At 44.0% G+C, this 21,842-nt stretch overlaps 2 protein-coding genes and 1 long non-coding RNA gene across 4 annotated transcripts in view; 1 reads left to right on the top strand and 2 right to left on the bottom strand.

Moving 5' to 3' along the window:
* Positions 1–6,947, bottom strand: part of LOC111871599 (CDC42 small effector protein homolog) — a 29,910-nt gene extending 22,963 nt beyond the window's left edge. The window contains exon 1 of one of the 2 annotated variants that reach the window (XM_023864816.2): positions 6,805–6,947. In XM_023864816.2, the coding sequence (XP_023720584.1) occupies positions 6,805–6,857 (53 nt within the window). In that variant the 5' untranslated portion in view covers positions 6,858–6,947. Of the gene's footprint in view, positions 1–6,613; positions 6,756–6,804 lie in introns of those variants that run through there. The other variant, XM_023864819.2, reaches the window with a different exon arrangement.
* Positions 6,948–7,304: 357 nt separating this feature from the next.
* On the top strand, positions 7,305–18,173 carry LOC111871598 (kelch-like protein 18). Its single transcript, XM_023864815.2, has 10 exons — positions 7,305–7,545; positions 7,843–7,973; positions 8,388–8,528; positions 10,237–10,435; positions 11,333–11,493; positions 12,304–12,440; positions 13,325–13,547; positions 15,353–15,569; positions 16,426–16,595; positions 17,228–18,173. The coding sequence occupies exons 1-10, from the start codon at positions 7,429–7,431 to the stop codon at positions 17,436–17,438; spliced, it is 1,707 nt and encodes a 568-aa protein (XP_023720583.1). The 5' UTR covers positions 7,305–7,428; the 3' UTR covers positions 17,439–18,173.
* LOC117282876 lies at positions 13,175–16,527 on the bottom strand. Its single transcript, XR_004513788.1, has 3 exons — positions 16,443–16,527; positions 13,304–13,420; positions 13,175–13,204 (listed from the first exon to the last, which is right to left on the bottom strand). It is a non-coding gene; the product is annotated as an uncharacterized LOC117282876 (long non-coding RNA).
* Positions 18,174–21,842: the final 3,669 nt, after the last annotated feature.

Here is a 21,842-nt window from a genome sequence, read left to right as displayed (position 1 = left end):
TTTGCTGCAGATCACGTGCTCTGCAATTTCTTGCCGAATTTCTCATTTCTCTGGCGCAACCCAGAAGCCAGCATCCACAGCTTCACGACGACGCGCCTTCAAGTGAAGCGTCTTTTGTTTCTGGAGCAGAGCCATGGCGCCATTATGACTGTGGAGGAATTACTAAGTTCAACTGCCTGGAGCCCGCAGCAGTTAGGTTCGTGCAAGAGATGAAATCGCCGACGTATCGAGTTGAACGCAGCAGCAACTGAGATATGAGGCTCTCATGGAAACTGACAACTGATATTACGACCTTGTGGAATGCTGTGATATGTGGTTCGGTAGAGGTTCCGACGTTTCAGAGGAACCCTTATGCTGTCATCTTGAGGGTACTACGCAGTCTCCTGAGAACGGCCAACTCTTAACACAAGGGCAATATCTACCAAACTATCAGGCGTCACGTCGGCTGCGCTCCTACATGCCAGGATCTGCTGCGCAAGGCAAAGGACGTTCATTCTATTTTCTTGTCACACAATTCCCCCCTACAGCGGCGATTATGAAGAATTCTATCTTCTTGGATATGACGCTGTGTAGTCTGTACATAGTCAAATTAAGTTTCGGAGGAATATGTCGCCTCCATCTTCAGGGTCGAAGAATAAGCCCAGCATGAAACCAGCGTGAAAACATGTAGCAAGACCAGTTTTGCTTTCATGCTGTTTTCTTGCGACCGCCTCTGTGGTCTACTGGTCAGAGTTCCTGGCTACAGATCCAAAGGTCCCGGGTTCGATTCACGGAGCTACCCGATTCTTTTCTGAGAAGCTGTGGGTGTGGAACGGGGTCCACTCACCCTCGTGGGGAGGCTATTTAAAGGAAATAGAGGCTCCGGTCTAGAAAACCGACATTAACGGCCGTGAGGATCCGTTGCGCTGACCACGCGACACCCTCTATCCGCTAAGTTGGCACTAACTTCGTCGACAAGCAGCGGTCGCTCGGTCGGTATAGTTCTCTTGCGGACTACAGGCCACGGAATTTACTTTGTTTGCAGTTTTGTTGCTCGACTTATTCTACGGCTTTGAAAATTGCTGAGATATGTTCCGAAACGTCGGTTCACTTTCAACGGAATATAAGGCGTTATATCGCAGAAGATAAAGGAGTATTCAAATGTCTTCTGGTTCGATTTCAATATAATACCTATATATTTATGAACCGCGGTCTTCAGAGACCTCACGAACTGTGGCGTCACACCGAGTTGTGACGAGACGACGTAAATGAGGGCGAGAGCTACAGCCTGACTGTCAGCCAGTTCTCCAGGAATCTGGCAGACAAGTACGCATCTTTGTTTCCAGCCTCACAATGACCAGGGGTGTCAGAAACCACTGCAATGTCCAGCCTCAGGCACCCCTATGCCCAAGCACCACATCAAACTCTACGACCAGGACTACGTACTATGGACCGTGATGTGCAGTAGGTACGACTTCGACCCGACTGCACGACGTCACTTCCCATAAAACAGTGCTCTTAACAGGAAATCGCTTTCATCGACCAGAATGATGTAGTGGCAATGCTTGTGAGTTGTATTCGCGAGATCCTCGGTTCGAATCTAGACCGGAAAGCCTCTTATCCTCACTGAGGGTTTCCATGCGACCGCCTCTGTGGTCTAGTGGTCAGAATTCCTGGCTACAGATCCAGAAGTCCCGGGTCCGATTCCCGGCGCTATCAGATTTTCTGATAAGTAGTGGGTCTGGAACGGGGTCCACTCAGCCTCGTGAGGATAATTGAGGAGCTACTTGAATGGAAAAGTAGTGGCGCCGGTCTAGAAAACCGAAATTAACGGCCGTGGGGATTCACTGCGCTAACCACGTGACACCCTCTATCCGCTAAGTTGACACTAAGGCCATGGAGTCTCTTTTGTTTTTGTCTGAGGGTTTCCATGGTTTCCGACATTCCATCAGGCAAATGAGCCGATCGCGTCCTTTCAAATCCCCTGTGACCCATCACTTCAGCAGCTGATAGCTTAAAGGAGCCTAGAGGCGTACAGTGGAGACCCCTGGACGAGTTACTGCGCGATGGAACAAAGCAATGACCTGCTGAGTCACGGAGGGTGACCGACCTGACCTCAATAGTGCCGGTGGTGGGTTAGAAGCAGCAGCCCAACACTAAAAGGGAAGACATATGGGAGAATGGAGGTATAGCTCCATCATTCTTCACCATGGCCGCTTTATCACCCCATGAAACTGGGTGGGCCTTTGAGCCGGTCTGGACGCTGTGGAGAAGAGAAAAACTTCTGGGGACCGCAACACATCCAACCCGAAGGCTCGTTACTACATCGACTGGTCTCTGCTGGGCAGTACACAGCATCAAACAGCTGCAGTGTCGTCATTGGGCTGTGCTCCTCACTCCATTACCGTGTTCACAAGAGCCCTCCACTGGTCCCTATCCTGTGCCAGAACTATCCAATCCAGACCATCCTATCTCTCGAAGATCCATTTTAATATTGTCCGCCCACTTACGCCTTGGTCTTCCCAGTGGTCTCTTTCCTTCTGGCTTTCCCGCCAATATCTAATATGCATTCCTCTTCTCCCCCATTCGTGCTACATGCCCTGCCCACCTCATCCTCCTTGACTTGATCATTCTAATTATACTTGGAGAAGAGCACAAGTTATGAAGCTACTCATTATGCAGTTTTCCCCAACCTCCTGTCACTTCATCCCTCTTCGGTCCAAATATTCTCAACACCCTGTCCTCAAACACCCTCAGGCAGGCAAAAACCGAGTAAATTTGACCTTCAGCAACGGTACCCCACTAACCTGTTTAGACGGAAGAAAAGCCCACTCCCACTCCGTTAAAAACAAACGTTCAGTCAATCTCAGAGGTCCGAAACCGGGCGATTGTCTTTCTCCTTTACGTCGGACATACCGGCTTCTCCAGCCAGTGGCCACTGTTTGTAGCGCCTGCTTCCACATCACCATTCACAGAATGTGTCTACGTGTTCGTATAATCCTCACAATTAACTACGATTACTTCCCCAAATAGCATGCGCCGGTCTGTCTCTGTAATGAAGGTAAAACTGCTACTGTCAGGTCAAGCCCTACGCACGGGGCGCTTTTCCTCCGGGGAAGAGCGCCCCGGCTACTAGGAAGAAGCTCAGCACAGCCCTGATTCTTATGTTCGGCTTACATTTTTACCCTGAAGATGGACGCAGTACGTACTTATGAAATGTCGAATGAAGTTCCAGAGGACTACACCTCCACCGCTTTAAAGAACCTCATATCCATCTGCGTAGTTCAAAACATGGGATTGCCATGCGGTTTATCAGTGGGGCTGTTTGCACTGCGTCCGGCCTATGCAACGCAATACAAACACAAAAAGGTCCTGTTGAACTTTCTCACACGATACGGTCGCCAGCGCGTGTGGCCAACAAACCACGAAATGCAAAGCAACCCTCCTGCCACAACAATAATAACAATAATTCATGGCGTCAACGCCTCGTCACCCTTATTATCCTGAGGTCTTCCGTGGTTTTGATCAGTTTCTCCGGGGAAAATGAGGGGACAGTGACTCGATAAGACCACACTTGCTTTCTTACACAACCTTCCCAATTAATTATTCACTAATACCAACTTCCCACGATACACAGTAGTCCGAAACTGTTCAGGCTTCGTTAGACAAACTATCTATCTATGGCTCTACAGCCCTTTGTTGGACCTTGGTCACTTTTTTCAGTTTCTTGATTTTTTACACATCCGGTAGGAATCCTTGGACGGGGGATCAGCCCCGCACACACACAGAACAGCACAAACACAAAAAGAACTCACACATAGGCAGCCATGCCTGAAGAGGGATTCAAACCCACGATCCCAGTCAGTTAGTTCGTCAGTCAGAAAGCTCCATGGACATCGCAAAACAGAAGTACAGGAATTGAGTGTCAGTAACCTGGACGATACTATTCTTAAGTTGGCCATTTAATGATGCTTTCAGTATCGAGAGTATACCGCGTCAGACGGTAAGATGAATGGATTTGGAAGATAGTGGCTGAGGTCCAATCGAACTACTACTCCAGCTCTTGCCTTGAGGGCCTCAGTCGCGATGCTTGGTGATATAGCGGAGATTCCACCCTAGCACTCCCAGGAACGTTAATGCTCGGCCTGGGCCCTACTAACGAGGATATGCTTATGGCGGTACTAAAAATGAAGTTCAAAGAAATGTTGGGTTGGGGATTGATTTTAAGTCACCTTCTTCGGCCTGGAAGGGTACGCACCCCGCTGGACTAAAATCAATATGATACGGACATAAGGGGAGATAAACGACATCGCGGGAGATACGCAGTTTCCAAGCAACGGGGGCAAGTTCTGATGGAGTGGGGACACAGAACTTGCGGGTACGTTTATTCAACAACTGTCCAAGAATACAAATTCAAAACTCCTCTATATAATCAAGGATTTAAACAGAATCCGTGATCTACACAGTGGCCCTTTTACATCTGTGTGCACTGAGCAAACATCTCAAGGAACTCATTCTAAGATGCTTTCAGGAAATATTCTCCTGTACGCATCCGCTGTATCCTAATATCACCACGGTAATGTACAAGTTCTATTGTTCAAAAGTTAATGACACTTTCGCCATAGCTGAAGCGGTTAGTCGCTGGCTTCCCACCGCGGCGGCCCGGGTTCGATCCCGGGTCTGGTCAAGTGGGATTTGTGGTGGACAAAGTGGCGCTGGGGCACATTTTCTCCGAGTACTTTGGTTTCTCCTCCCAATCTTCATTCCACCAATTGCTCCACAATCACCGTCATCTATCATCTGTGGCTGGTACAATAGGCCAGAAGTGGCCGCAGTACAAGGGACTTAGTCCCACCCCACTAGCAATAAAAAAAATAATGACACTCTGCTTTGACTATTGAGAGATCAAGACACATCTTTGTACTATCTTCTCAAATGAACCCACGACAGAAATGCGAGATAAGACGAGGGAAACATGGATTACCACACATACACACATTAAAAAGTAAAAATGTGAATAACTGTAAGTGCTGACGAGAGCACATAGCGGTCATAGTCCTTATGTACGGTACCATCCTGAGGCCTGAGGTCTGAGACTTACGTTACGACCGACGGTCAGTCAGCCAGTCTCCTTGGAATAAAGCACCCATCTGAGACTTCGACCAGGTTTTTATTACTATCAGACAGTTGCAGGTTTGTTGATGTGGGGCGCTTTCTCTGACGAGGGGTTGGATCTGTCGTTTACAGTTGCTGCTGGTCTCAACAGGGCAGTCATTATCAGGTCTGTGTCCTGTGGGACTTACGACCATATTTTACTGTCACAGATTCGAGACTTGCCCTTTCGCCGCCTCCTACGACTGGCAGGGCTACAGTGGAGGTGTTCAACTCCACCTCCACACATCTCGTCTGGCAAGCTGCTCTACATGTTATCTGAGGCATGAAATTCGCCTATAGAATATTTCAGGATGCATCTCTTGTCCCATGGAAAACACAATGCGTCTCCTTTATAAAGCTCCATCGGTTAATGATGTCTTTAAGTAAATGAAAATATGCTGCGTGGGGAGGAGGTACACATGTGCCACCCAATCCACGTTTGTTTGGGGCTCCCGAATTGCTGAAAACCAACATACGAGCCTCCGATGGTAAGCCTGGCCACCTCTGCTCTACGGCGCCAAACAGTACAATGATAAAGCTAGAGTTTTCCCACACCATGAAGATGTATGGGGGAGCAAAGGTACAGCTCCACCAATCTTGACCTCGGCACTAGATGGAGGTAATCTGTCAGCTTCATGTACCGGCCATTTGATAGGGGGCTGGGTAGGTCTCCGAATCGGTCCTGACCATGAGGAGTACAGAAAAATCTCTGGGCCCTGCCGGGAATTGAACCCATGCCGTCCAGTTCATAGCCCACCGCTATAGAGACTGAATAACGGATACTTAATTGGAAGCGACATGGAAAGCATAGGTGGTGCTACCACAGCATTTGTCTGGAGGGACCAATGAAGACAGGGAAGAACCTCAGAATAAAGGGTCTCAGAAACGAAAACTGAACCCATGACTTTCTGGATACGAAAAAATGCTACCCACTCAACCTCGATGCTGGGTACAAATGTTTACATTAATCATGGCTATAAGGGCTTCTGGCATAACTCAAATGGTTAGGAGCTGGCTTTCCAACATGGAGCCTCGGGTTCCATCCAGGATGACTTCATGTGATGTTTGTGGCGGACGAAGAAGTGGCAATAGGGTAGGATTTCCTCCGAGTTCTCTCACGTTTCCCTTACAAATCTTCATTCCACCATTGCCCTAAGCATGTAAACTTCACCATTTCAAATACTACAACATAAATATTAACAGCCTCTTGTCGACCAGTGTTTTTCTATTATCTTGTATGAGCAACAATGACGTAGAATTTATAATTCTGACACTGCTAAACCGTGAAATAAATGGTATGTGAAAAATGAGAGCCTCTGAAAACAAACGATCTCATGGAAGCATATGAAATACGTGTTATTCATATCTTGAAATCGACACTGGCTGATATTGCAGAAAAAACTTATGAAATGTCAAGACATAAGTTATTATTTCGAATAGTGCAGTAGAGGTTTATTAAGATATGAAGCGACTTACTTACGTCAATTAAACAATTCTGATGTTTTAACACCCACGATAACGTTTTCTCGTATTAAAATAACGAAAAGTACGTAACTTCCGCCATTATCATATCGGTGAATACGACGAACTGACACTCGGCGTCCATCAATCAGGGTATCTGAAATTATATCCAAACAGCTTACAGCAATAAATAAAATTATGTTCACTCACCTTTCCTCGCAATTGCCAGCGGAAGTCAAACACACATTCACACATAAGACCATTCACACTTAACTGACAAAACTCTGCCTCAAGAATATATCGCACTCGATGTGCTTTCCTCAGTTAACCCTTCGATATTTCATGTGTGACTGGCAGTGTAGGTAATATATGAAATTCTCTCCAAACTAACACACTACATTCACTTGCCAGAAAATATATAAGTGTACGCACATGATATACGTCATTCATCAACATAAATCATATATAATTTATGGACCTAGCCTTTAATGGCATTAAAATATACATTATACATGTAATCACATTCCCCTTGTTCTCATTTAACTGTTGGTTACCCTGTTCATCTTGCAGCCGTTCGATTTGGTCCGTAAAATGTCAATTTGGAATACTACACGGTTAACCTATATTAAAGTGTACCTTCGCGACACCTCTTAACAGAATCCCGAACTAATTGCGGTTAACTGGTTCTGCCAAGAGATCGCTACAATCGCCACCATTCCTACCGTTGTGAACGTTGTGAACTTAGTGTCACTATTCAAGACAGTTCAAGGTCTAATCGCTGAACGCGGAAGACACAGCTACGTACGGTGTTTTTGGATGTAAACTTGATAAATAATGGAATCAGAAAACGAAGAGACCATAACGTTTCAACAATCCGACCTTTTTTCATTAGGTTTTCCAATCATGGAAGAAATCCGGAGGCAAGGAAAGCTTTGTGATGTTAGGTTGAAAGTATGTTGTGTTGTATTTTAAAATAATTAATTTTTAAATTCGTGAAGTATTATGTAAAAGACTCGAATTAACTCTCTATATGGTATATAGCTCGAATCGAACTCTGTTGTCAGTTTACATCGTTTAGGTGTCAGTAATGATGGTACTCAAGTTTGGAGGTTAGGTCTGATTTATCAAATTGCTATGACCAAATACAATTTTTGACGTATTTTGGCTTTCTTAACGTTAATGTCTAGAATTAAATCTAATTTCACCTCATTATGTAGTTAGTATATATATATATTTTTTTTTTTGTAGGTGGATGATCAGTCTTTTAGTGCACACCGAATTGTCCTAGCTGCAACAATTCCTTACTTTCATGCAATGTTCACACATGATATGATGGAGAGCAAGCAACGGGACATCAAGATACAAGGCATTGAGGCAGCGTGAGCATTGGTCCATATTTACTGCATGTCACAGTATATGATTTTAATGTGGAAGGTCACCAGTAATTATTTCTACAAAGTGATTGCTCTTTTTTGCGCTTGTTTGTAGTTTCCATGTGCAGATGCCATAATGTACCTTAAAAATATATGTCCCTATCTATTTATGTTGATAACTCATCTTACTGTTATAGCTTTACCATTCTAATATAACCTATGCAGTTAGCACACTGTCAACTAAAGGAAGAAATTTCTTTTGGGATGTAACATCGTATAGTTTGTTATATAGGTATCAGTGTTTTGCATGAACCTGCTGCCTCCATTTTCAGTGCAAGGTTAGAGTTCTACTCTGAAGATGGAGACAACAGTTTCCTCTGAAATTCTTCATGCCTATGCATAATTGTGTTTTATATGCAGTGCGCTGGAAGCCCTGATCAACTTCGCATACAGCGGACAAGTGATCTTGGATAATGACAATGTGCAGACTATCATGGTTGGTGCTTCCTTCCTGCAGCTTAATCAAGTCAAGGATGCATGTGCTAACTTCCTCAAGCGAAGGCAAGGATAAGATGTTGGTCTGAATTTCGCACTATCTACAAAACTTCAAAATAGGTTATGTGATAACTTGATCTGGTATCTAAAACATCTTTAAGAGTCTGTCATCATCACACAGTGATGCAGGTTGTTATGTCACCCTTACGAAGTCACTAGATTCTACTTTCAACACAGTGTGGGAACTAAAATGAATGTACGGGAGGTTTCATTGAGCAAGCAGGCCTTTTTGTTCTGTAAGATCGCTTACTTGAGGTAGGATACACCCTCAGACAAAGAGTACATTGTGCTCAGGCATACACCTCCACGTGCTCCTGACCTCAGTCCATTGCAGTTGAGTGATCAGTTTCATACTTTGGCCTTTACCGTCGGAGCAGAAGATGCGGGTGCACATATAAGAGGCCCAGGGGGACATAAAACTGATCTGAAGAAAATTGCTGTATTGTGTTCACACAACTGTTCCTAATTCTAGCCTGGTTTCCTTGCTTTTTAAGGAAATATAGAATCTTTGTATCACGTTCATGTGGTATGCCTGTGTTTATAAATCACAGAGCACCTGGAGATGACAGCCATTCTCTGGGTAATAGTTTATCATTGGAGAATAGGAGATTCTAAATCTAATGTTTCTAAAGGGCTGGGAAGCATAGTTTAAGTTGGAGACAACTGTACAGTGGTAAAGAAGGTAAAACCATGAAGACACATAGAGTTGTGAGACGTTGAAGTTCCCACATTTTCTAGACAATCGGCTCACAGATGTCGATGAGGTTGTCAGCCGTATGCACCGGCCGCCCTTTACTCGCAGAAAGATTCCTGGTACTCATTTCTGTTAGAGGCTGAGTCAACCCCATGGCCATAGTGCAGTGGGAAGGATTAGGACAATTGAAAAAATCCACCTCATCGGGACCTAAATGCGTGGCTTGTGGCATAGTGCCTACGCTACCACGTGCCTCCAAAAGTACAGTGGTAGCACTGAAAATATGCAGTGCTTGTCCATCAGCTGGACCATACATGTATGCTGATGAATCATGTGGCAAGTGCCCTGTAAAAGTTAGGTACAAGGTGGAAAACAATAAAAATGAAGCTTACACATCAGGTGGTGTGAGAATTATAAATGGCGGGGAAGCGAAGAAGAATCACTTCCATGAACATCATTTTATATATAAGTTGTTCATCTTGCAGTAGAAGCCTTCTGTTTTCCTCACTCTTCTCCCTTAGGTGTTCCTGTGGTTACTCTATATAATGTGAAATTAACTTTTGCTTTGAAATTTTCCAATTCCAGCCATTGCTTCTCCGTCTGCAGTGAGAAGCCAGCATCTAGCCATCTGAGCTCTGGCAGAGCCTGTACTGATTGAGATGGTCTCATAACATAGCCATTCTGTCTATATTCTTCATCTTTTCTGGCACTGCAACCCTGTTTGGGTCTTGGCCTCCTGCAAGGTTTCATAACGATAAATTTTTTCTAGGGTGTGGTCATTAGTGCCATGACCATGGTGGACCAGGGCCCTTACCCTTTGACCTGTCTGGCATGGCTGTCTCTGCCAGGAGCTTACATTCCCACCAGCATAGCTCTCTGGGTCACTGGTGCAGACAAGCCGCCTCTCCTCGATAAGGCAGTAGTCTGCAAGAAGGATTCTCTTTATAAATATATTTAAAACAAGCATTAAGTTTTTTTTTTTTCGGTGCAATGAATATACAAACTGTTACTCTGATCCAGGTTCCACCCTAACAATGTGCTGGGTATCCGATCATTTGCTGACACGCTTGGATGTTCTCCGCTGGTAGTGGAAGCCGACAAGTACATCCATCAGTACTTTCATGATGTCTCCATGTCTGATGAATACTTGAGCCTACCTTGCCCAGACTTGCTCAACATTGTCCGAAAGGATGAGCTTCATGTCTTCACAGAGGAACAGGTAGGAAGATGGGGCATGGTGGCTGGCACCCCTACTCAGGGTTTGTGTAGATGTGAAAATTAATAAGAATCTATGAGAAGCAGTTAGATAATAAGTTCACGGGGGGTACATGTCAAAGAGAAACAAGGCATGGGTCCTGAACTGCAGAACTGCTGAGTATTTGCCACAGAAAATCTGTATCCAGACTTGTGAATCAGACTTATGACTCTCTGAATGAGAGTGTAATGATTTACTCATCAGCACCACATTCCCATATCGGTAAAATTCAAGCATTCTCAAGTACCAGTATTTAAGCTGAATATTAACATGTGTATTTCAAAGTATAGACTACATGAATTACAGAATTTTGAAATTAACTTCTGGGTTTTCCTTACTGACTGGCATGGCTCAAGGTCTCTTTTGAGTACCTCATAGTTGCTCAGATAGTGAAGAAATAGCATATTTTCATGAAACCCAAGGTTCATCACCAAATATCCTATCCAGAGCCAGTTTACTGCATTCCATGCCTCAATAATCTACTGCTCTAAGATTAGTTTTAATATTATCTTCGCTTCTGTGCCAATGTCTATCAAGTGGCCTTTCTTCCTGACATTTTGTGACCAGATTGTGTGTACAGGTCTTCATTTATGAGCCATGTTGGCTCAAGTAGTAATGTTACTCCCTTATATTCATGAGGTGTCTGTTTGAAATCTTGGCTGGGGCACCAAGTCTCCTGACAGGCTCTTGTGGTTTTCTTCAGCCTCTCCATGCAAATGGTTGGATTATGCCTTAAATTATACCATCACCATTTCCTTCCACAATCCTTCCAGTTCATTAGTCACTGTTTTCCAACAATTCAGCACAATGTTGGATGAATTAGACAGCCCTGTTCATTGTTCATTGTTTAATTTAATGCAGGTGTTTGAAGCAGTGATGAGATGGGTAAAGAGGGAACCAGAAGTGCGCAAGAAGGACCTGCCACAGCTGCTTGCTGCAGTCCGTATGCCACTTCTTACCCCACACTACCTGGCTGACAGGGTCTCTGTGGAAGAACTGATCAGGACATCACATGAGTGCCGGTAAGACAGTGGTCTGAGTGGCATCTTGAAAGCTACAACTGTGCCATGTGAGACATATGCCACTTCTGCACATACATCATGGTTCTTGGATTCCACCGAATAAACCAGAAGTCTCTGTTGCCTGAGATGTGATGTTCTCGTAGTGGTGACTATGAACATACCGTCTACTGGGATGTGATATGTGAATATTGTGGTAAGGTAGAAGGTAAAGTTGTCCCTGTGCTTATCTAATGAAGCACTATGCCATGAAGGTGTATGGGTGAGTGGACGTATAGATCCACATTTTCTTGACCTCAGCACTGTCTGGAGGTGAGTGGTCAGCTTCACGCCCCAACTGCTTTACCCCTGGGGAAAGAGCTACTGGTATGCATTGGCTAGGAGGTTGGACACGTGTGGGTGTGTGACTGGTCCCCTCCAACTCACTCTGAGTGCCTCCCTTCCAAGACATTTTCACACCAAAATTCTGTAGGCACAGCTGCTAACACTTTAGACCGTTTCAGATTGTTGTTAAGGTTGCTGCCTGCCTGGAGGTTTCTTGTGGTCTTCTTCAGTATCAGGATGCTGCGCTCATTTCCTTCACAATCATTATGCATTCACCTTCTGTGATCAGTTTCCTTGTCTATCTTGATGCTATGTAACCTATGAAGTTGAAACAGTGTTGAATAACAAGAATAACTTCATATCTGATAATAACAACAGTCTCCTCTTAATTTCATAATTTCCAATTCCTTTGTGGTTTGTGTAGGAAATTGTGACTTGTTCTCAAAATGTGCACCTACTACGTTATGTTAGCACTGTAAATAATTTCAGGGACCTACTGGATGAAGCCCGGGACTACCACTTGATGCCTGAGCGGCGACCGCTGTTGCAGAGTTTCCGCAGTCGACCTCGGTGCTGTAATTGTATTATGGGTCACATCTTTGCTGTTGGTGGTCTTACAAAATCAGGTAATATTGGCTACAGCTTGCTAACTTTCTGAGTGTTTAAAATTGGATCTATTTCTAATGACAGTAGTCAGTTTCTGAATTTTTGTCTCTCTGATGACTGAAGACCTTTCTTTGTTTTGCCTCAAAAAGCAAAATATATCTATAATACACGAAACCACTGGAGAGATTTTTTAACCCTATTGCTGTCAAGCCAGACTGTAGAAATGCCAAGGCTGCCCAGAAAAATCCACAGTCCGTCCTGAGATTACCTTCAGAAAGGTACAGGTGCAGATAACATCAGACTCCATTCTTTCGTCTAAGCATTGATGTACCACATGTGACACCATATATCGATAGAAAGCTGTATACTGAGTGATTAACAAAGAGCCAGTCTCTTTGGTGGTGGCAGTTCTAATGCAAATATTCTGAACCAATTTACCTGGCTTACAGCATGGAGAATGTTAAAGTCACTTAGACTTCAGGAAACCACTTAGTGGTAAAGTCAGTCTTCTGGTTAACATACCTTCAGCTAAATCTTGTGAATGGGCCACACCATAGCTCAAGCAGTTAGTCGCTGGCTTCCCACCACGGCGGCCCATGTTCGATCCTGGTTCTGGTCAAGTGGGATTTGTGGTTGACAGAGTGGCACTGGGGCGGGTTTTCTCCGAATGCTGCAGTTTCCCTTGCCAATCTTCATTCCACCAAATTTTCCATCATAATCACCTGGGGCAGGTACAATAGGCCAATCGATGGCCGCCGTGCCAAGTGGACCCAGTTGGACCCCACTAAGCAAATTTAAAAAAAAATTAATTTTAAATCTTGTGAATTACAGATGATAGACCATATATGGATGCAATTTATTTGCATTCAGAATCTGTATTTACTTGTCAGTATATCTGTGACAGGTGATTCGTTGAGTACGGTAGAGGTGTATGATCCAATTGTTGGTCGCTGGCAGTTGGCAGAAGCGATGAGCATGCTCCGGAGTCGTGTTGGTGTGGCTGTAATGCGAAACAGACTGTATGCATTTGGTGGTTACAACGGGTGTGAACGGCTATCAACTGTTGAAGTGTTTGATCCCCAAAAACGAGCATGGAGTCGAGTTTCCCCTATGCATTGTAAACGCAGGTTAGTGCACAATGTTAATGTGACTCGGGTTCATTGATTAGTTAGCGGGTTTCGAGTCAACTCAACTGCCTGTGAAGACACAAATGCAAGTGGATTCTTGTTTAAGTTTGCTCCTTTCAAGTGTAGTTGGTAACACTGAAGCAGGGAACATTTGAACTGGAGGAAACTTTATTAAAATATCATAACTGCATTGTGACCTTAAATCATAACTTGGTTTCATCTTATAACTCAAAACACATTTTAAAGATAAAGTGAATCTAACATAACTGCATGGCTGCGCCATAGCTCAAGCGGTTAGTGGCTGGCTTCCCAACGCGGCGGCCCGGGTTCGATCCTGGGTCTGTTCAAGTGGGATTTGTGGTGGACAAAGTGGCACTTGGGGCACGTTTTCTCCGAGTACTTCGGTTTCCCCTGCCAATCTTCATTCCACCAATTGCTCCACAATCACCCTCACCCATCATCTGGGACTGGTACAATAGGCCAGACATGGCCGCAGTGCAAGGGACTTAGTCCCACCCCACTAGCAATAAAAAAAACATAACTGTAGAAATAAATCCAAATTATCAGCACTGCTGATAACAAAGTCTGCCACTGTGTCTGTGTGATGTGACGTGACTTGTTCAAGCGTTACTGTTGTAGCAATTATAAATGCTAAATGGAATGAATGAACTCATCATGATTTTGAGCCATTTTCAGTTACCTTGCATCTTCAGAATGTATTCACCTTAGATATTATCCTCCCATTTGTTTCATGATCTTCAGAGTGGTTGCTTTACAAAGGGTTTTCCAAGTACAATTAAATATATCTTAATATGAAATTCTGATGGTGGTATATTACGCTAAGGATTGGGCCTGACCTCTGAGATTAGCTTTTTTTTAACAGACCCACCTGAGTAAATGAATCCCCACCTCTCGTCTGAGGACAGAAAGATCCATTTTCCAAAACATCACACTCTGTCTGAACAACAGGATGGCAGACAGCCAAGAAAACCCAGTAATTCAAATGTAATTTGTTGTTATATTTCTCCCACCAGATGTGCAGTTACGTGTTTATACACAGAGGCTGAATTATATTTTACAAAGAAGAACTAATTTTTATAAACATCTTAAAGTATACAGCCCACATGGTGGTGTTAGGGTAGCTACTTTGAAGATCAAAGAAGCTTGCATAATTTTGAGAGGAACTTTGAGATAAGAATTATGGGCCAAACAGTTTGAAGAAAGTTAAACTCCAAGTTTGGATTCTGTGAATATTTCCACGTTGTATTTAGAGCTATAATCAATTAAAAAATAAAACCTAGAATAATATTTTGGAGGGCACACGGTAGCATAGTTGGTTGAGACACTGTGCTACCAGCCGGAAAGTCACGGGTTCAAGTCCCAATGAGGTCATTGGATTTTTTCAATTGACCTAACCCTTCCAGCCGCACTATGGCCCTGGGGTCGACTCAGCCTCTAACAGAAATGAGTACCAGCAATGTTCTTGGGGGTAAAAGGTGGCCGGCGTGTAGGGCTGACAACCTTACTTCCATCTGCGAGCCGATTGTCTAGAAAATGTGGGAACTTCAACATCTCACAACCCTATGGGCCTCCACAGCCTGCTACAGGGATAGCTTTACTTACTTTACTTTATAATACTTTGGAACTGTGTTGCCATATCTGCTACTACTTTCCTCAAAGACAGAAATTTGGTTTTAAGAAAATGTTATCTAGTGATCAGTATATCAAAATGTTTGTCTCACTGAACAGTGCTAGGATTTGTATTGAATTATTTAAATTACATTTAGTTCTTTTTTCCTGTACAGTGCTGTGGGAGCAGCGGCACTCAATGACTGCTTGTACGTATGCGGTGGATATGATGGGGTGACATCTCTGAATACCGTGGAGTGCTACCAACCAGACAAAGATGAGTGGAGTATGGTAGCCAGGATGTTAAAGCATCGCAGTGCTGGTGGTGTGGTAGCCTTTGGAGGATTCATATATGCTCTTGGTGGACACGATGGACTCTCTATTTTTGACTCGGTAACCCCTTATAATTTTAAGCTTCACAAGTAATTACAGTATGCAATTATTTAACGCTCCATTGTGTTTTTTACTGAAGACACTGACTGCAGTTATTTCATTGCTGTTGTGACATGAAGTACTACAGAGGCCTGTTAAAACCCATTTCTGCAGCAACAGATATGCACACAGCTGAGAAGTTACACGACTCCAACGGTCATGAGACAGGAAAATAATGTCATGAGTCCCATGGAACCTGGAACCAAGAATGAGTGTGCTGTTGAGGGCCAGCAGCCATTCACACGACCAACGTGACTGGGGCCATTGAGCATGGAAACATTAGGGAGAGACCCAATTATTTGAGGCCATAACCAAGCTACAAGTATGTGAAGATACAGCAGACTGGAAAGAATTGGAAATTGCTGCTGTTGTTTTTAGATTGTGAAGAATAATAAGAGTTGTAATTATCTGCAATTAAGGGTAACAAAAAAGGTAAAGTTATCCCTGCACTTAACTAATTAAGCCCTATGCCATGAAGGCATATGGGGGAGTGGTTGTATAGATCCACTTTTTCTTGACCTTGGCACTAGTTGGAGGTGAGTCGTCATCTTCACGCCCCTGCCACTTTACCTCTAGGGAAAGAGCCACCAGTTCCCATTGGATAGGAGGTTGGGTGGACCCCACTGCCGGTTCAGATGATGTGGAGAAGAAATTCTTGACCCTACTGGGACTTGAACTCCAACCCCTCTTGTTGTCCAGCCCATAGCCAGTCACTATACCGACTGTGCTATCCCAGCTGCCAATGGAGAGTAATAAGTATCCAGTAAAGTACTTTATCAATCAGACTATGTTATCGCCCTGTGTATGCATGTTGCAGGTGGAACGGTACGATACCCATGCAGGGAAGTGGGTGGCATGTGTGCCCATGCTCACTAGGAGGTGCCGCCTGGGAGTGGCCACTTTGAATGGCAAACTGTATGTATGCGGCGGGTATGACGGCTCAACATTCTTGCAAAGCGTCGAGATGTTCGATCCTGTAACCAATCAGTAAGATACAGTACTAAGTTATTTGCAGAAATAAATACAATGAAATGATCACTTGAGGTTCCTATGGGGAGCAATGGGTTTGAGCAGAGGAAAAGCTTAAATGGAGATTTCTGGACAGATTAGTAACATAACATAACATTGTGGCTTGTGATCATTGAAATTGAATATTAAATTAGGGGAAACATGAATCAAGGAACATCTACATGTGTTCCACATGTCTGGAGCTGTAGGCAGTATTACGGCTGTTACATGTGTTCAATATGCCCACTGATCATGCTGATACAAATGTGCAAATGTTTTGGCAGTCCAACACAATGGCACGAGTTGACTGAAGTGTAATCTCATTGCATGCGATGGCAGTTTGTGGTTCCAGATTTATCAGATTTATGGGACAACCTGTACAAATGACTAATTCTAGGAAAGATAAACTAAAAGAAATATAGGAATTCCATGATGAACTCTGTGATATACTGTCTGTTGGTACTTTTAAACTAGTTTTAGTTTCTGTGGTTTTGAAATTGTCTCTACTGATGAGTCATTTCATTTTTTCATCCTTAATGATTATCCCCAAGGTTCCAAAGTGACAGCTGTTTCTTGTGCTATCCAGGAGCAAATATAACTTATGGTTCCAGGTGGCGCATGGTGGCACCAATGAATGTTATGAGGAGTAGAGTGGCGCTTGTCGCAAACATGGGGAAGCTCTGGGCCATTGGAGGGTACGATGGTGTCTCTAACTTGTCGACCGTTGAAGTTTACGATCCAGCGACTGATTCCTGGTCATTTGTAGCGTCCATGTGTGCTCATGAAGGTGGGGTGGGTGTTGGAGTGATTCCCATCTGTTGACTGGTAGTTGTTGTGACACAGACATCTCAGTACATATCGGGTATCCTAATGAGAGTTCTTCAAGGCACATCAAGAAGGAGCCATCACCTCAGGTGTTTGAAGTGGGGAACTATCATGTGACACCACTTAGTGCACATCAACGCATTCCACAACAAACAGAATGTGCCAAGTGGTGTATGTGCTTGGCCTCAAGGGCTCCTAGGTTATTATCTGAGCCACAGTCTTCAGCGAAATGTGCATGGCATTGTAACACATCACTTGGATTTGAAAATCTTTACTAATTTCAAATCAGTTGACTAATGTGATTGGATCATTTTCTGCATTTTGTTTGTAGTTCATTTAACACTTCATGGACTGGCAATTTAAATATTTAAGCACCTCACCATGAACACATATTGGTGATCGGTGGAATAGATCCACGTATTCTCCACATTGGTACTAGATGCTGATTGGTCAGATTCACATTGCCAGCCACTTTACCCCCTGTGGACATGTCCCCATATTTGGGAATGAGAGTAACAAATCAAAATTTGATGCATGGAGAAATTGGTCTCTCCAAGTTAAGTCATGTCAGTATGCCTACTTTTCTCCACATGAACTTTAATTTAAATCAGTTTACCATGACCCTGTCATTATCGCTGCATGGAAGGAATTTCAAACAGCATGTATATATGTATAAAACATAAATGAATAAGATATACAAAGACAAAACAATTCCGTCCAGTGTGACTATTTAGGTTTTACTACTTGAAAACTCAGCACCCTTACATGTTTCGATCCTTACGGATCATCTTCAGAGGAAACATCGATACTTATTTGGAAACTACTATCACAGTAGGTGTTCTGAGTGCTAAAATACATGCACACATAATGCCTAGAGTGCACGATATACACAAAATCCAACTTTTTCACATTCACAGCAGCTCTCCTGGTATTAAAGTTTCTAAAACTTTGTTGTTTAAGTTAAAATTTATAAACCAAGTAGATCGTGTCCCTTCTCCTATCGTCTTTCTTGATGGGGACTGAACTTGTGCTGCCTGTCTATCTTGAGAAGGAGATTCTGCAAATATATTATGGGTATTGTATTAATTTCTGCAACCCTACTGTAATATATATATATATATATTAAGGATTTTGTTTCATCCTACCTTAGTATCGTCCTGTGTTTGTTCGTGTTTTCACTGTTCTAGATAAGATATAATTTGTGTGTATATTTTGAATAAAAATGATTTACATTCAGATCATGCACCTTGTTGTTCCCCGTTCCCCCACCGCCGGTATAGCCTGATCGCAGTCTTATGGCAACTGCACAAAGGATCGCTTTGAGCCTGTCTACTCAGTCTTGTCTACAGCCCACAACTGAGGGGTGTCCAGTTGATTCGTTACAAGCAGCCAGAGGGTCTGTGTCGCACACTGTCATACAAAAGCACTCTCCTCAATACAGTAGTGGTTCGCAACCTCAGCACTGTGTAGGATAGTGGAGTCTTTACAAAGTCAATAAGTTTTCAGCTTAATTTCCTCACTTAAAGTATAACATTCTCAGAAGTTGCAGACAGCCTGACTTCAAGAGACCTTGACAGATACCAACATTCACTGGTTACACAAGGTAATCAATTCTTTTGTGTGGAGAGGGTCCAAGGGGGACATGACCCTTCTAAGGAATCATGTTTTAGATGGCACCTTGTACAGTGATGTAAACAAAATTATGCAATTGCCCCAACAGGTGGTACTTCTTATTTCTGAGCCAGGGATGGGGAAATCCACTGAGCTCTTACATTTGGCCTCAGTAATAAAAGAGGCTGAGCAAAGCACATGTGTGGTGAGGATCAACCTGAATGATCACACGGATTACCTGAGGCAGAATCAACCCAGTGCTGTTGAGCTGCTCTGTAGAGCTGGTCGGTTTGACACGCAATTCCAGAAATCCCTCCTTCAACACAAATTACTCCATGCAGAGAATACCGTACTTCTGTTTGATGGCTTTGATGAGATAAGCCCAACTTATTCAAATAAAGTGTTCAGCATAGTGACGGAACTGAGGGCCATCAATGTCAGGAAGGTTTGGATAACATCTTGCCCTGTCTTGGGGGAAAATTTTGAAAATTAAATCCTTTCCCACCCGAAACCTACCGCCTTATTCTGGAGAGGAGATTTGCGTGCCCCAATGAACCGGAAAGCTATGCTGGCAGGAGCATAATCTCGTGGTAGGGCCATCCATGCCAGGCAGGTCAAAGGGTAAGGGCCAGACGAAGTATAGTCCCTGGTCCTTCAGGTTGGGGTTGGACTAAAACCCCCACAGGGTTTTAGCGCCAGTAAAGAAGCGGTAGGGACTCTCAGGAGCCGAGGCTAGCTCAGTCGGTATAGCGATGGGTTGGATGAATGAGAAACTGATGTTCGATTTCCGGCGAAGGCAACAGATCTGTCTCTTCTCCACAGTGTTCAGACCTGGACTGGTGCCCACCTAGCCTCCTTCCCATTCCCAATGGGTACCGGGGTTCTTCCCCCGTGGGTATGAAGCTGACCACTCAACTCCGGTTAAAAATGGTGGAACTATACCTCCACTTCCCATATGCCTTCATGTTGTGGTGATTAATTAGTTAAGCACTTTTACCCGAAGGTAATTATCACCGCTTCGCATTACACACAAATGTCTCAGCAAAAACAAGGACAGGCCGCAGGAGGAATGACAGGAGATAAGAGCAGTGGGCCAGAACCTGACACCAGAGAGATAAGTTGCAAGCACCTGCAGGTTGCTTCTTCATATCTCGGAGACGAATGATCCTTCTGCAAGTCGTTGACAGCCTTTGAATAATAATTGTCGTTCTATTCTTAACACTCTGGAAACATTTCGCAAACTAGGGCACGTGAACCTACGAGTGTCCAAGAAATCGTATTGGGTCTATAAGCCAACAAATGAATATTAAAATTCTGAAGGCTGTGTATCATGTAAATAATACTAAAATTAAATCGTAACTCATTTAAAGCAAGAATTACAAACAACTGACAAACTTACGTGGCGAACTATACCGACCGAGCGACCGCCGCTTGCCGGCGAAGTTAGTACCAACTTTAGCGGATGGAGGGTGTCGCGTGGTCAGCGCAACAAATCCCCACGGTCGTTAATTTCGGTTTTCTAGACCGGAGCCTCTACTTTTCAATTCAAGTAGCGCCTCAATTATCCTAACGAGGTTGAGTGGACCCCTTTCCAGACCCACTACTCAGAAAATCTGGCAGCACCGGGAATCGAACCCCGGACCTCTGGAACTGTAGCCAGGAACTCTGACCACTAGACCATAGAGGCGGTCAAAACAAGAATTACCAGGACTAATTGTTCGTTGCTGTTCCGGGAAATATTGGCTGTTTATTCTGAAAACCATACAAAGGTAAAAAGGACAAAGTTGTCCCTGTGCTTAACTACTTAGGCACTACGTCATGAAGACATATGGGGGAGTGGATGTATAGATCCACGTATTCTTGACTTCGGCATTAGTTGGAGGCGACCGGTCAGCTTCACGCCCCGGCCCCTTTAACCCTAAGGATAGATCTGTTGGTACCCATTGTCTAGGAAACTGGGCGGGACCCTAAGCCGGTTTGGACGACGCGGAGAGGAGAAAACTATTGATCCTACAGTGACTCGAACTCTGACCCCTTGGTCGTCCATCCCGTAGCCAGTCGCTATACCGACTACGCTATCCCGGCTCTCTGAAAATCATATAAAAATATAAATTCAGTGTGTGTGAGCAAAATTCAGAGTTTGTTGATTAAACATAGAGTACATGAGGTAAGTGTGTGTATATAAGTTACTATTGAGAATCGTGCTAATAAATGAGGCAATTGACACCTCTAGCTGCAGTTTTCACAGATTCCCCTTCCGTTAGTCCACCCTGCTCTTTACCCCCCACCCCCCCCCGAGTTACAGCTTGAAATCACGGTTTCACTAAACACACGCTGGGAACTTGAAGACATGAAGTTCCACAATTACAGTGCGTGTGGGGGGGGGGAGGCTTATGCGAAGTTCCCATCCTTACTATCCCGGCACTCTCTTGCGGGTCTGAGGGAAACCACGAGAAATGTGTAAGACTTGAAGTTTATCACGGCGGTGATTATGAAGAAAGCAGTCTTCTTGGATGTGGTGCCATGTAGATATTGTATTAACCGACGTTTCGGTGCCGCACATGCTCTACGCTGGTTCCTCGCTCGCGGATTTTTCTTCTTTTTTCTTCTACCCTGAAGATGGAGGCGATACGTTCCTCCGAGACATCGGTTAATACAATATCTACACGGCGCTGCATCGCAGAAGACGAGAAACGTGTCAGGAAAGTCGGTAGCCTACAGTATTGCCTGTTGATGACCCAGCATTGCAGACGTCGTACAGCTGACAAATTCATGACTTGCTAACGACGA

Source organism: Cryptotermes secundus, unplaced genomic scaffold (assembly GCF_002891405.2).
Source record: "Cryptotermes secundus unplaced genomic scaffold, Csec_1.0 scaffold1876, whole genome shotgun sequence".
Taxonomy (NCBI): Eukaryota; Metazoa; Arthropoda; class Insecta; order Blattodea; family Kalotermitidae; genus Cryptotermes; species Cryptotermes secundus.
This window is presented reverse-complemented; position numbering and strand designations above follow the sequence as displayed.